Source organism: Rhinatrema bivittatum, chromosome 5 (assembly GCF_901001135.1).
Source record: "Rhinatrema bivittatum chromosome 5, aRhiBiv1.1, whole genome shotgun sequence".
Lineage (NCBI taxonomy): Eukaryota > Metazoa > Chordata > Amphibia > Gymnophiona > Rhinatrematidae > Rhinatrema > Rhinatrema bivittatum.
In genome coordinates this window covers 205,341,834-205,358,294 of record NC_042619.1, presented here as the reverse complement: position 1 = coordinate 205,358,294, position 16,461 = coordinate 205,341,834, and the positions used below count along the sequence as shown (strand labels likewise).

Sequence of the window (16,461 nt, the reverse complement as noted above, 5' to 3'; positions counted from 1 at the left end):
GAACGTGCTGACAGCCCGGCGGCGACGGCAGCGGGAGAGACTGGGAGCGCGCGACACACCTGCCGGTGCTTGGCGGCGCTGCGGACCGGCAAAAAACTCCCACGGCCCGGTCCCGGTCCGCGGACCGGTGGTTGGGGACCCCTGACCTAGAGCACCAGAGTTTGGGGGTGGCAAATTCCAGCAAGCAGAAATGTCCAGAATGGGATGCTGTGCCAGAACTAATACTATCAAAAAAGGGAGCACTATTCTGGAGCCACTGCTTCGGGTAGGAGGAAGTACTGAGCTTAGAGGTAAGTGGAAAGGGGAGGGTGCATGACCGAAGGTTAGCCTAGGGCACCAAATACTCTTGCATTAGCCTTGCCCTCATCCAATATACAAGCACGAATAATTGATGTCTTAAAGGCTCTTCAAACATCATCAGCTACAGCTGTTCTTCAATGGCATCTGAAGTGTTATATTTATGCACAGTGTCACTATAATATAATCATAGGTCATTTATGTGCAGAAATATCTTGATGTAAGCGCTAGTCTGGTTAGATAATAGGTGTTTTGTCCAATATTGAAGTGACTGTAAAATCAGCCAACATTGATTCAGATACCACAATTTGAAACATTGAATCAATATCGGGTGATTTTATCATTGCTTCAGTATTAGATAAAATACTTAGTATCTAACCTGACCAGTGCTTATATCAATGCAAATGTTTCTATTTGAAACTTAGGTAAAACAAAACAAAAATATTTTTGCACGTGACCTATGATTATATTTTACTGATGCTTAGCATACATTTATCACACAGACTGTAACTGGCATGAAATATGGTCATATAAATTCACATAGTCTAATGTTTCTATGAATCTACAGTGAAAATTGTATAGTTTTTGTATCCTGTATCCCAAAATAATATGATAAATTTGACTAAAAAATATTATCTTACAGCAAAAAATCTTATTACAGAAAGGGTAAACATACAAAACTTTTTAAATCAGTTCTATATCATTCAATTTACATAAATCAAATATTTAACATTATACAATTGCATCAAAATTAAATAAATCATAACTATCACAAATAAAATACAAACATTAAGAGATTTACATGAAAAAGATAACGTAACAATCTCCCACTCCTCAATCACCTATTTTATTCATTTTATTAGTTTTTTTTGGTGGTCTGATGTGTTTGTGCCTTGTGAAAAGCTTTTTTTCATTTGAGATTTGTATGGTAAGTGTATATGTTGAGTATTTTATATATTTATATTTTTTTGATGGTTCTTTATTTGGTTGTAGTATGTATTTTAGTTCCTCTGAAGCAGCCTCAGCTTTGAGGCAAAACATGGGCCTGTGGTAGGATAACATTTTGAAGTAGGATAACATTTAAAGCAGCACTAGCTTTGAAGAGATTTGAAGCGGGACAAGATCTAATGTGGCATGTTCTTTGAAGTTACATAGTTCCTGGTGGAAAGCTACGTTTTTGAATGGGATGAGATCTGAAATAGGAGAAATTTCAAAGTGGCATTCAGCTTTGAAGTGGGACAAGATCTAAAGTGCTATTACCTTCAAGGCTACATCGGTTTGGTATGAAGCTATATTGTCGATAGTTAATATATTTGCTGCATCTTGAAAAGAATGAATCAGATGTGTGTTTGGGCCATATGGTTCATGTGAATGTGGTTTGGATGATAGAAGCTTTATGGGTTTAAGGTGATTGAGGGGTGGGAGATTGCTGTCTTTTTCATGAAAATTTGTGTTTGTTTTATTGGTTTTGTGATGTTTATGATTTTGATATAATTTTGATGCAATTATATAATGCTAAATGTTGAAATAAATTCTATGATATTAGAGAATTCTTTATTAAAAAACATTTTGTTCTTTTTCTGTAATTGTATCCTATATCCCTACACAGGCCTATGTTTTGTCTCAAAAGAGGCTGCTTCAGGGGAACTTAAAAAAAAATAAAAATAAATAAATAAAATCACAAAGTATAAGTATTTTGTGTACTCTTTTAAAAACAAAAAACCCAGAAAAAGCAATACTTCAAAAACTCATCAGTAATTTATCACTGATTAAATCCAAACCAACACCAATTCAACTTAAAACATACATTTGAAAAATGAAACAAACATGCTAGCCAAATGGCTTTACACATTTCCAAAAACACAGTTAAACCAATCACAAATAAATGAAAACTGCCACCCAGTCCTTACTGCTCAAACCCATGAAAAGTTCAGCTCAACCAATCACATAAATGACAAGTCCAAAAAAAAAAAGTGAATGTCTCTTGTTATCCACGTCTGAACAGGTTGATTATGCAGAATATAAATTTTTGTAAATAGAAAAGCAAACATGTTTCAGTCCTGTCATTAAGGTCACAAGGAATGACAATTTAAAAGAAAAACCCATATATGTTCTAAATATATCAGCTGGCAAGCTAAAGATGATGTGGTAACAATTGCTGTAAAATGCAAAACTGCAGCTCCACAGGGGAATGCAATGCCTCCACGCAGTGCTGCACAAGTGGTACCTCAACCCAGGCTTGATTAATATTGTTGCAGTGTTCAGTGATGCGAGTGATTTTACTACATAAGACCACAAAGGCGCCTAATTGCATAAAATCTCATTGCATGATGGAACAGGTAGTAGAAATAGGTTGTGTAAACTTCAAAAGTATTAGATATGTTGTCTTGCAAAAGTATTCAACCCCCTAAAAAAGTCAGCAGATTTGTGTGGATTAAAATGACACACAGATTGTTCCAGACAGTATGTTTGTTGCAAACCAGTATGCTCTTAAAGTAAATTTTCAAAGTCGCAATTCATTATTTCTCTGCATTTTTTTTTTTTGGAAAATAAAATAAATTGAAACATGCTGCTTGCAAAAGTGTTCAGCTCCTTCAGACTAGTACTTGGTAGAATCAACTTTTGCAGCAGTAACAGCTTTGTCTGTTGGGGTAACTTTCTACCAGCTTTTGCACTCTGGGAGTGATTTTTGCTCATTCTTCCTGGCAGATTTGCTCCAGGTTGTTCAGGTTGGTTGGATGATGCTTATGGACTGCAATTTTCAAATAGTGCCACAGATTTCTCGATTGGATTGAGATCTAAACTTTGGCTTGGCCATTGTAGAACATTTACCTTTTGTTTTTCAACCACTCCTGTGCTGCTTTGGCTTTGTGCTTGCGATCATTGTCCTGCAAAGGTGAACTTTCTTCCAAGTTTGTTTTTTAGCAGACTGAAGCAGGTTGTTATCCCTGTATGTTGCACCATCCAGTTTTAATAAGAATTCCCATCCTTGCTGAGGGAAAGCATCCCTACAACATGATGCTGCTACCCCCATACTTTACTGTTGGGATGGGGTTTGCTAAGGAATGGGCAGTGTTAGGTTTGCACCATACACAGCATTTTGAATTTTGGGAAAGAAGCTCCATTTTTGTCTCATCTGATCACAAAACCTATGCATTATACACAAATTAATACCTAACGAAAAAGCAGAATTGCTGAACACAGCACTTTGTATACATGTCCCTCATAGAAACCTGAGATCAGCCAACAAAGCACCTCTAACTGTACCTTCTGTTAGAACAGCAAAACTAACTCAAGTAAGAGAGAGGGCATTATCATTAGCAGGACCTATACTATGGAACACCATGCCTCTAGAGCAGCGGTTCTCAACCGGTGTGTCGCCAAGCACCGGCTGGTGTGTCGAGTGCTCCTGGTCTCTCCCGCTGCTGTTTCTTCCCTGCTGCCGTTGCCGCCGGGCTATCAGCACGTTCAAGCCCACTGGGAATGGCAGCAGTGCTAAAAGAAGCTGTGGCACCCGTGGCTGGCCTTTTCTTCTTCCCGCGCCTGCATTCCCCCCCCCCCCCCGGACCCGGAACAGGAAGTGGTGCGCGGGAAGAAGAAAGAGCCGTGCCGCGTGATAAAGTAGCAGCGGCCGCTGCAGCATCGGCCCCCGAGCAATTGAAGCAGCCGGTAATCGAGAAAGGAGACAGCAGCATGAGCCTCCCGCGGTCGATGGAATTCATCCTTCTTGGCCTGCGGGGGCTGGAGGAGGAGGCTGCTGCAGCTACCATTTGTGCTGGGGGGGGGGGGGGAGAGAGGAAGTGAGAGAAGCAGCCAGTGTGTAAGTGAGAGAATGTGTGTGTGATTGAGAGCCTGTGTGTAAGTGAGTGATCGAGAGCATGTGTGTGATTGAGAGAAACTGGTCAGAGAGCTGATGTATGTGTATATGTGAGACAATGAAAGTGACTGCTCAAGGAGATGACTGATGTGTATGTGAGAGTGTGAGACAGGGATGTGACTGGTGTGTGTGTGTGTGAGAGAAAGAGAGAAAAAGCATGGAAGTGAGAAATCTGGGTATGTGAGAAAGCATGAGAGTAAGAAGCCTGGTGTTGTGGGGGGTGTATGTGAAAGAAAGCATGGGAGTGAGAAGCCTGATTATGTGAGAGAGAGCATAGGAGTGGGAAGCCTGTGTGTGTGTGTGTGCATGTATGAGAGAGAGACTGGTTGGTAAGGTGACTGTGTGACTGGTGTGTATTTGAATGTGAGAGAATGTGATTCAGGGAATGAGAAGCCTGTGCACATGGAGAACGAGCATGGAAATGAGAGAGAGACTGGTGTGGGTGTGTCTGTGTGTGTGTGTGTGTGTAACAGAGAGAAAGTGATTATGGGAATGAAAAGCCTGTGCATGTGAAGAGAGTGAGCATGGGAGTGAGAAACTGGGTGTGTGTGAGACACAGCATGGGAGGGAGAAGCCTGTATATGTAAGACAGAACATGGAAGTGGGAAGCCTATGTGTGTGTATATGCATGAGAGAGATCAGGTGACTGGTGTGTATGTGTGTGTGAGAGAGAAAGTGATTATGGGAATGAGAAGCCTGTGCATGTGGAGAGAACAAGCATGGGAGTGAGAGACTGGTGAGTGTGTGTGAGAAAGTGATTATGAGAGTGAGAAGCCCATATATGTAAGTGGAACACGGGAGCGGGAAGCCTGTGTGTGTGTATGGCATGAGAGAAACTGTTCAGGAAGGTGACTGGTGTGTTTGTCAAAGACTGTTTGGGAGATGATTGGTGTGTGAAAGACAGAAACTGGTCATGGGGGCATGACTGGTATGGTGTGTGTGTGTGTGAGAGACATGGGCCCTAAGGAAGAGGACCATGAGTATAGAGCTTAGCCACTACTGCTGCTTCTGGTGTGTGCTACAGCCTGCATGGAAGAGGAGTAGGAGAGCTGCTGGAGGGGGTAAGTAAAGGTGGCTTTTTAAGTTTATTTTCTTGATTGACTGCCATTTTAATTATTTAATATTATGTGATGTGTCTGCTTTTTTTTTGAAATATTTTATTGGTGTTTGGAGAATTTTTAATAGTTTTTATGAGTTTTTAATTGTTGGATGTTGTTCTGTTCATAGTTGTTGTGAAACAATTATTCTGCTTATTAGTATAGTTTTACAATTATTTCTGTGTGGGGATCTATAGCTGCTTGCTAGTTCTGTTTTCCTAATAAGAGGTGTATTGGTTTTTAGGGCCTGATTTAATATTTGTAGTGTTGCCTTTTCATAGATAGGGTTGCTCCTGTTTGAGTGTATTCCATAATACAGGTGTAACTGTGTGCGGATTAGTTTATGTGCATTACTACAGATCCTGGGAGTATGTTAGGTCGGTTCTGTGTCTGTTACCGAGATATTTTACTAGCATGTAAGCGTTTTATCAGTCTTATTTGTTGTGTTTTCTCAAGAGGACATGCATTGGTGGTAAACTGCTGTCTTTTCATAAGTAGGGCTATTGAGCCTGGAAGTAGAAGGAGTTTGAGTTGCTGTTACTGAGATGACACCAGAACCAGAATATCTTTTTTGTAGGGTGAGTTGTATGGGGGATGTCATAATTCTGCTTTACATCCATTATTGTGGGTCAGGGGGGTTCCCGTGGATGCAAACTGTACTTTTACATCTAGCCCTGTGACGATCATGGGTCAGTGTGTCACGCATATGAGAACCATCTGTCAGGTGTGTCCCGACAGAAAAAAGGTTGAGAACCACAGCTCTAGAGATCAGATTACAAAGAGACATCAAAACTTAAAAAAAAAAAGTTTTTATTTTATCTCACTAAAATTCTTTTTATATTTTCATTGTGTTATTAATAGTTTATATTTTTAACAGTAGATTACAGTTGTAATAATTTGAAAGGTTTTTGACAGCAAAGAGTCGTATACATAAAATACAACTGGTTCCATTGATGTCCACCCAATCATCACTGACAGGGGCATCGAAAAAATTGATCATAAAACCCCGCCGGGAGCATCAAGGTAGCAGTGACTGTCTGTCACAGACTCCATCCAAGTCATCGACAACGTCTATCTCGGCACTGGGAAAGACCGGGCCGAGCACAGAGGGAAAACATCGGCACCAATATGAGTCGACGCCCGGTGCTGGCGCAGACACCGCATTGGCTTCGATGGCTATCGAGCTGCTTACAAAGAGGACATGGGTAGAGGAGCTGTTTACACCCTCTACAGCAGAACATCCAAGGCAATCCCCACAGATATCGGTGCCGGGTACTGAGCCCCCACAGGGATCTGCGGAGGAGCCAGTTACGCCTAGCCTGCCACCCCCTGTAGCTGCGATATAAACACCAGGTTTCAGGGAGGAACTGGACGGTTTTATCTGCCAGGCAGTGCTTGATGCCCTCCATGAACTACAGCCACCGGTGCTGGACCTCATACTGGAGCTATCTATGTTCGCACCATTGTTTACCAGGCTGGATACACTGATCAGTGCCCTGCCAACACAATCTGGTCCACCAATACCAATGCAACCTGTGCATTCTCCGAAAGACCCGATTCCCATTCCCTGGTCTTCAGACGAAGAGGGCACCAATTCCAGTCCACTTTCACCGATGCCTCAACTGATGCCTGGTTCATCAGGGCTCTCGGGACTGAGATGCCCGCGGTTTCCATCGATGGCCTCTGTTCCATAGACTCTTCCATCGATGCCACCGCATCATCCATTGAGGCCATCCAAGGATCCATCAGTGCCAGAACGTCCTACAACGCTAGCTTTCTTCTCTCGTCCAAGATCTCGACCAGAGGCCTTCTCTGATACATGGGAAGACGTAGACACTGACTCATCCATGAAGAATATTTTGTCAGAACCATCTCCTCTAGAGGAAAGGAGGAAATCTCTCCTTTGCCAATTTCGTTAGGGAGATTTCAGAGACTGTTCCCTTCGATGTCATTACAGAAGAAGATACAAGACACAAAACATTGGACGTACTCCAATTTGTTGATGCTCCAAAGGAAGTCGTAGCTATCCCAGTACGCGAAGTACTAGTAGTTCTACATCATCGACTCTGGGAACATCCCGGCACTGTTCCTCCAGTAAATATTTTATTTTATTTTATTTTTTTTAAAATTTATATTCCGCTTTTTGCACTTTTTTCAGCGCAGAAGAACAGATGCAACCTATCTTCTTCAGCACATACCGGGATTCCAGAAACCACAACTGCCACATCAGTCAGTGGTTGTGGAGTCAGCACAAAAGAAATCAAGGAGACTTTGTCCACATTCATCAACACCTCTTGGCAAAGATCAAAGATTCATGGACATTTTAGGCCGTAAAATGTTTCAAGGCTCTATGCTGGTGTCAAGAATCACTGCATACCAACTCTACATGACTCAGTACCAGAAACGCCTTTGGAAACAGGTTCAGGAAGTAGCTGACTCTCTTCCTCAACAGCAGCAAGCCAGTCTCCATGCCATTTTACATAAAGGCCTGGAAGCTGGTAAACATGAAGTTCGTGCTGCTTATGATTCCTTCGAGACAACTTCTCGTATGTCAGCATCAGGAATCAGTGCCAGGAGATGGGTCTGGTTAAAAGCCTCAGACCTGAGGTTCAAAATAGACTGGCTGATTTACCTTGCACCGGTGAGAATCTATTCGGTGATAAAATCCAAGACGCAGTGGCTCAATTGAAAGACCACAATGAGACCCTGCGCCAATTATCAATGGGCACTACTGAGGTCCCTTCTTCTACCAGAAGATACCCTAAGAAACCTTTTTATTGCCCACGCAGGTATTACCCACCTGCATCTCGAGGGCGCACGACTAGACCATCTCAGAGAGGACATCCTCCACAGCCTAAAGCATCCAGACCTCAGCCTCCTCCACAAACAGGCCAAGCTTCTGGATTTTGAAACCTTTCCAGAGAACAGCAGCCCCTCCACAAATCCAAAATCAGATTTGCCAGTAGGAGGTTGGGTTCATCACTTTATAACCAATTGGCTCAACATCGACACAGACCAATGGGTTATTTCTATCATATCCCAGGGACCATCTAAACTTTCTCACGGTACCCCAGGATTCACCACCCAACCCACTATGAATATACAAAGATCACAACTCTTCTCGAGTCAGAACCATCCACCCTTCTGGGCACCAGGGCTGTGGAACCTGTCCTCAGACCTCAGCAGGGAGAGGGTTCTACTCCCACTATTTTCTCATTCCAAAGAAAACAGGAGGCCTCCGCCCCATCTTAGACCTCCGCAATCTCAACAAATTTCTAAAAAAAAAAAAAAAAAAAAAGAATTCAGGATGTTGTCCCTGGGCACCATGCTTCCCCTCTTACAAACAGGAGATTGGCTCTGTTCTCTGGATCTTCAGGACGCTTATGTTCACATTCCAATCTTCCCACCTCACATAGCTGTGTTTCTTGGTGGGACATCAACACTTTCAGTACCGGGTCCTGCCTTTTGGACTTGCCTCGGCACCCCGTGTGTTTACAAAGTACCTAGCAGTGGTTGCGGCCCATCTATACTTCTTTCCTTACCTGGATGACTGGCTCATAAAGAGCCAATCCAAACAAGGAGCGCTCGACGCTCTCAAGCTCACTATCCATCTGCTACACTGGTTGGGATTTCTCATCCACTACCAAAAATCCCACCTGACTCCATCTCACCTCCTGACTTTCATCAGAGCAGATTTGGACACCACAGTCACAAAGGCCTTCCTGCCCAACAACCGCGCAGACACACTCTCCAAACTAGCTGTATCTCTGCGCATAAAGAAAATAGCCTCAGCCCGTCAATTCTTAACGTTGCTGGGACACATGGCTTCCATAGTCCATGTCACTCCTATGGCCAGGCTGGCCATGAGAATAACACAATGGACTCTAAAAATCTCAATGGCTCCAAGCCATTCAACCACTGTCATCTCCAATTCATATAACCTACCAGTTAAGTTTATCTCTTCTCTGGTGGACAAACACAAACAACTTGCTAACAGGGCTACCTTTCCAGCAACCAGTTCAGCAAGTAACTTTAACCACAGATGCATCCACCTTAGGTTGGGGAGCTCATGTGAACAATCTTCAAACTCAAGGTACTTGGACACAGCTCGAAGCAACATTTCAAATCAACTTCCTAGAGCTTCGAGCTATACGTTATGCTCTCTGTGTTCAAGGACTTTTAACACAAGATTGTTCTCAAACAGACAACACAGTTGCAATGTGGTACCTGAACAAACAGAGAGGCACAGGCTCTTATCTCCTCTGCCAAGAAGGCCATGCAGATCTGGGACTGGGCCCTAACACATTCCATGTTTCTCCGGGCCACTTATCTGGCTGGCAAACAGAATGTAGTTGCAGATCACCTCAGCCTTCAGTTCCATCCCCACGAGTGATCCCTGGATCCTATGGTAACGTCCAGAATCATCCAACGCTGGGGTCAGCCAACAATAGACCTCTTTGTGTCCAAATTGAATCAAAGTGGACAGATTCTGCTCCCTGCACAGGCAGCGAGACAAATTTTGCCATGGACGCCTAGGCTTGCCCCTGGAACTCAAGCCTCTTATACGCGTATCCCCCGATACCGCTCATAGCCAAAACTCTCGTGAAGCTGCAATAGGATAAAGGGTCAACGATACTCATAACCCCATATTGGCCTCGACAAGTGTGGTTTCCCATACTTCTCGACCTCTCGATCAGAGAACCAATTCGCCTGGGCACAGCGCCCACTCTCATAACTCAGAACCAAGGTATGTTATGCCATCCAAACCTTCAGACCCTGTCCCTCACAGCTTCGATGTTGAAAGCTTGATCCTCCAACCATTCAAATTTTCAGCTGATGTCTCTCAAGTGCTTGTAGCTTCATGTAAGCCTTCCACACGTAAATCCTATCTGTCTAAGTGGAATAGATTTACCACATGGTGTACGCAGAAAAGTATCGACCCCTTTTCCTGCCCCACTGCATCTTTACTAGACTATCTCTGGCACCTTTCAGACTCTGGTCTCCAGACCTCTTCAGTGCAGGTACACCTGAGTGCCATCTCAGCATTTCACAAGGGAGTAGGGGATGCCCCAGTAACAGCACAACCCCTTGTGAGTAGATTTATGAGGGGTCTCTTACAACTTAAGCCCTCTTTACGGCCACCAGTCACTGAATGAGACCTAAATGTAATACTTACAAGGCTCATGTGCTCCCCGTTTGAGCCTATAGATTCCTGCGATGTAAAATTTCTTACATGGAAAGTCCTCTTCCTAGAAGCCATTACAGCGGCTCGAAGGATTAGTGAGTTGCAAGCACTTGTCACATACTCACCCTATACCAGACTCCTACATGACGGAGTGGTCCTACGTACTCACCCTAAATTCCTTCCCAAGGTAGTTACTGACTTCCACTTGAATCAGTCTATCTTCTTGCCCACATTTTTCCCAAGGCCTCAGTCTCACCAAGGTGAGAGGGTTTTACACACCTTGGACTGTAAATATGCACTTGCATTTTACATAGACTGCACTGCAGTCCAGAGAAAATCCACCCAACCCTGTTTCTTTTGATTGAAAACAATCCGGGAGTTGCAGTGGGCAAACAAACTCTCTCTCCAAATGGCTAGCGGACTGTATTAAATTCTGCTATGACAAAGCAGGCCTTCCTCTCCAGGGACGAGTGAAGGCGCACTCAGTGAGAGCCATGGCAACTTCTCTTCACACATTTGCAGTGCATTATTGCTTGGACAAGGAAGGGGGTGACAAGATTCAGCCTTTGACCAATCTGTCTTAAAGAACTTATTTCCATTGTAATCCCAACTCCTTCCACATCCACCTGCTGTGATTCAGACTGTCCAATTAAATATGAGTCAGCCTGCAGCTTGCTAATCACCCATATGTGAGGACTACCATCCTGCTTGTCCTGGGAGAAAGAGTTGCTTACCTGTAACAGGTGTTCTCCCAGGACAGCAGGATGTAGTCCTCATGAAACCCACCCGCCACCCCACGGAGTTGGGTCTGAAACATTTTATTTTATTTTTTCGCTTGCACCTATTGCTACAAATGAGACTAAAGGGAGACCCCTGTGGCTCGGGATCATGGCATGCTCAGTGACTGGTTGTGGGCGCTAAGGAAGAGGACTGTGAGGCCAGAGCTTCAGCAGCCCTTGCTGCTTCTGGTGTGTGCTATTGGCCTGGAAGGGAAAGGAGTAGGAGAGTTGCTGGAGAGGGTAAGTAAAGGTGGCTTTTTAAATTTATTTTTCTTGATTGACTGCCATTTTAATTATTGGGTATTATGTTTTGAAATATTTTATTGATATTTGGACATGTTAATTTTTATGAGTTTTTAATTGTTGGATATTATTCTGTTCAGCAGCTGTTTTATAACATTTTTAGTATAGCTTTACAATTATTTCTGTGTGGGGCTCTATAGTAGCTTGGCTTATTCTGTTTCCCAATAGGAAATGTATTAGTGTTTAGGGCCTGGTTTAATAGTTATATTTCTTAGATAGGATTGTAACTGTTTGAGTGTGTTCCATAATACAGGTGTAACTTTGTGCGGGTTAGTTTGTGTGCATTATTGCAAATCCTGAGAGTCTGTTAGGTGCTATATTTCTCTTTCCATTTCTCCAGGTTTGCTCTGCATGCAGAGTGGCTTTTTTGGTTTTCCATTCCAGTTTCTGTCTCCATATTTATAATTTGTGGTTTTTTTGTATTTGAAGGGTGTGTGACCAAGGTGAGGTATTTAACTAGCATGTAGGCATTTGTATCAATCTTATTTGTTGTGTTTTCTCAATAGGATATTACCATTAGTGGTAAATTACTGTCTTTTCATAAGGAAGGCTATTTTGCCTGGTAGTAAAAGGAGTTTGTTTTTCTTTTACTCAGATGTCATCAGAACCAGAATATCTTTTTTGTATGGTGAGTTGTACAGGGTAATGCCCTAGATCTGGTCTGCACTCATTGCTGGGGGTTGAGGGGATTCCTGTGGATGCAGCGTGCATGTTTACATTTAGCCCCGTGATGGTCACATGTTCAGTGTGTCACGCATGTGAGAACCATCTGTCAGGTGTGTCCCGGCCAAAAAAAGGTTGAGAACCACTGGGCAATATCTGGATGGTATGATGCAGCTTTCATTTCCTCACAGTTGATTTAAGTGCTCACTGGGATACCTAAGCACATGGTTATTATTTTGTAGACTTTTCCTATCTTGTGCATGTCTATAACTTTATCTTTAATTTCCTTAGAATGCTCTTTGGTTTTCATTTTCAGAGCTTTCCTTCAGATTCACGTCTGACCAATAGTAGAATTAGGAGGACTTTTATCCAGAAAAGCTGACCTTTTTTAATGATTCACAGGTAGATGCCAGTTTTTAGGGCAATATCTTTCATCTGGGTAAACTTGGAGTTTGCAATGTGGGCTTTTTTCAGTGAAAAGATGTGTAACTTAAACATTTTTTTCCTTTTTGGATTTGTGCTTGAAATTTTTGTTTTACATCATGTATTTTGATTAAAACTTAAAATGTAAAAACCCCCCAAAAACTTGGTTTCCACAGCATAAGGGTTGAATACTTATTAGCACACTTTTCAGTTTTTAACTTTGCATTTTTTATGAAAAAAAAAAAAAAAGAATTGTAAAGAACAGACAGAGCAATAAACATTACAGCCACTTTAACCCATTCCCCTTTCGACTCAGCTAGATATACAAATAGATAAATGACAAATGCATCTCTAACTAGGAGAAAACCAAGACAAGTAATCACTGAATGACAGAGGCAGGTTGCATAGATGAGTATGCTAATGGCTAGTATAGTGGGTCATGTTTTTATTTGTGTGCTTTTATATACCGAAGTTTGGAGCAGTCCTTCACTCTGGTTTACAGTTATAACAACGTAATACAGTAAACAATAACAGGCATATTGACATTGGAAACAACGTCATACGGTAAACTATAACAGGCATCTTGAGTGTTGGAAACATCGTGATGCGGTAAACTATAATGGGTGGTTTTGAACATTGGTAACATATAAATATAATAGTACTATAATGTTTTGTATTGGTAACATATTCTACTTTACATCTTTCTGCTTTACATCTTGAGGGGTAGGAGAGGGGAGAGGGGAGAGGGGGGAGGGATGGGACAAGGGAGGTGGAAGAGGAGGAAGGAGTAAAAAGGGGGGCATGAGGGAGGGGGAGCAGGGGCGGATGGGTTCTGGAGGAGAGAGAAATGACTATGGGGAGGTGAGAGCATGTATAGATTGGGTAAGGAGGGGGATGGATGAGGATGGATGAGGATGTTTGAAGATCTGTGAATATACTAGGAGCTTGGTAATTGTCTTTTGGATTTCAGTGATACTCTTAAGAAAGGGTTCCCCAAATACCCCAAAGAAGGTCTTTGCTTTTTGAGTTTTCAGATCAGCATGAGTTTTTTTTGGACAGCAAATCCAGTATGTGAGCTCTCCACATTCCCACAGTGCCTCAATTTGATTTAATCCTGATACTCATTAAAGAAGCAAAAGGAATGACATATTTTGGAAAGAAAAGACCTGTAGTTTATGAAATGAGAAGAGGGGCAACTTAATTTGCTGACTGGAAGACAGCCATAGGGTTCTCCATGTTAGTTTTGGAAGTCTTGGTATTGACTTGCCTTTCCTTTCTCTCCCTGTCATGCACAGATGGGATAGGTTACGTGGAAGATGGCAGAGAAATCTTTGATGATGACCTGGAGGATGATGCCTTTTGTAAGAACCCTAAAGGTATTCTGTATTTCTCATTTTGGAAAGGGCAGGGAATTAGCAAACTTGTTACCCGGGGAAGGCATGGTTGTGTTATGCATTATCTCATGCACTCTATTTCACGTTGGCATACCAGTTTTACTCAAGATTCTTTTTGATTGCTGGTTAGAAGAGATGTTTTTCCTAATTCCAAGGTTGGATGCTGATTTAATTTTTCTAGACACTGACAGTTGATGCACCTGTGCCAAGGTAAGCAGAGATCAGGAAACTCAAGAGCACAATGAATAATGAGTTGATAGTCAAAGTTTAACAATTTCCTAGCACCTAGACAGATGGGTTCAGGACCCCAGTGGGTTATGTACCTCTACCAGAAGGTGGAGCAAACTGACATTACAGTATAAATACTCCTACAGTGACATCAGCATGCCTGTATTCTCCTTTTCCAGCAGATAGTGGGCATGCATTTCCCTACTGGGGATTGCTTCAAAATTTAGAGGAGAATTAATAGGAGTTTTGAGTTGCCCCACTTTCCTGCAGTGATACCTGATGGTTCCTCCCCCAGTTGAGAATTCATGAGGTGATTTCCATGGTCCCTCAGATAAGTCCCTTGGTCTGGTAGCTGGTTCTTCAGCCAGCATGGACTTAGCTGATTAAAGCAGCTGAAAGGTAGTGGGTGCAGAAAGCTGAGCTTGGCGGTGACAATAAATACCCTCTTCCCCTGCAGCCGGAGACCGTCTTTGTACTCAGTTGGGAAAGGCTGAGCTCAGGTAAGTTTAAAAAAAAAAAAAAGACAGAGGGGTTGTGTAGGACTTCATCTGGACTCTGTGCCTGGCGCACTATTCCAACATTTGTTCCCACTCCCGTGGGGGTTAAGGGACTTGGGCAGCCTGATGAGTTGAGCAGTCTGGGTGGGCTAGGTCCCGCTGTTAGGCTTCTTGCTGTGTGATAGGCTGAGGCGGCGTTTTTGCGCGATTTTGTCTGCGCATTCGGCTGCTCTCTGCAGGACGGTCGGTGCATGCAAGTGCGTCTGACTGTGCATCCGAATTGTGTGCTTAGTTTCCTTTGGGAGCGCTGCCTGTGTACACATTCTGGAACATAGTGGTTGTGTGCTCAGGTTTGGCGAGGTGTTGGTGCACTTAGTTTTGTGGCATGTAGCCTCGGGATGCCTGAATTTTGTGCACCTAAATTTTTCAGCGTTAATCGGCTGGACGCACACCTTCTGTCACCTGTTAAGCGTACTGACGGACTCATGGCGCCTGTGGCTAAGAAACCCAAGTGCCTTTCCCTCTGTTCTGCCTGTCATATTCTGGCATCTCAGCCTGGAGTACCCTCTAACTTGTGCCAGTGCTGCTTAGAGGCTCGGAGAATTATCTTCCTCTGATTTTACTAAGCCTGGTTCTTTCTAGCTTGATGATGGCTTGGTTAAGGATGTGTCAGGAGGGGGACACCTGACCTTAGAACTCGCTTGACTGGTTCTTCAGCAGGGGATGGCAGCTCAGTGGGTGCAGCACCAGTGTCTTCTGGTTTTGGCATGGATCCTTCTGCCTTCTCTTGGGTAGAATTTTTTTCAAGGATTGCAATACTTTCTTCAGGTGTAGTCCTCATCTCTGTCCAATCCTGTCAGGTCAGATTCTCATGCGGTGGCCTCTCCCTCCTCAAGTACTATGGTTAAGCGCCAAAGTATATCTTGATTGACTGCAGGGAGTCCCGATAGGAATTTGGATGGCACTGATGATGACTCTTTGGAGAATAGAGAAATTCCTCCAGGACTGGAACTGTATAGGGCTATGTTGTGGATCTTTCATAGGGATGAGCTCCCGCCCCTGATTTCCCAGACATTGAAGATGCTGGGAGTGCCTGGGGCAGATTCCATTCTGAGCGAAAGAAAAATCCCATTTCCTAGCATGTAGCAGAAGGACTCAGGACCAATGGGTATAGTGTACTCCTGCTAGCAGTTGGAGACGGATCAGATTTCAATCTGACGTCAGCCCCTAGTACATATACCCCTGCAGGAAGTGCAGCTCTTCAGTATTTTCCGTCTCCTTAGCAGTTAGGGACTATCTGCACGCTCTCACAGCGTTAGAACCAAATTCAAAGAAGAAAACCAAATTTTAAAGAAGAAACCTACCTGAAGGCGAGCCCCGCTCTCCTGCAGTGATACCCTCTGGTCCCTCCCCCAGTTGAGATTCCCGAGGTGATTTCTGTGGTCCCTCGGAGGTAAGCCTCGGTCCGGCAGCTGAATCGCGGCGAGGACCTAGCCCCCGATCCTCGGGCGCGGCTGAGAAGCAGCTGGTGCACCCTTGAGCGCGGCGGTGAAGGTATTTGCCCTTTCCCCCCACAGCCGCAGACCGCCCGGGATGAAACCGGGAAGCGCTGAAGACAAGGTAAGGTAGAAATCTTCTGCTTGAATCCGGTCTCCGAGGATCGAGGAAGAGCACAGGTCACCGGCCGGGACCAGTGCCACTGGGTTGATCCGCCCTAG

The 16,461-nt window shown here is 43.6% G+C and overlaps 1 protein-coding gene across 3 annotated transcripts in view; it reads left to right on the top strand.

Moving 5' to 3' along the window:
• Positions 1 to 16,461, top strand: part of POLA1 (DNA polymerase alpha 1, catalytic subunit) — a 1,013,915-nt gene that overhangs the window by 30,956 nt on the left and 966,498 nt on the right. For 2 of the 3 annotated variants that reach the window (XM_029603088.1, XM_029603086.1), the window contains exons 4-5: positions 12,134 to 12,166; positions 13,920 to 14,000. In XM_029603088.1, the coding sequence (XP_029458948.1) occupies positions 12,134 to 12,166; positions 13,920 to 14,000 (114 nt within the window). The remainder of the gene's footprint in view (positions 1 to 12,133; positions 12,167 to 13,919; positions 14,001 to 16,461) is intronic. The other variant, XM_029603087.1, reaches the window with a different exon arrangement.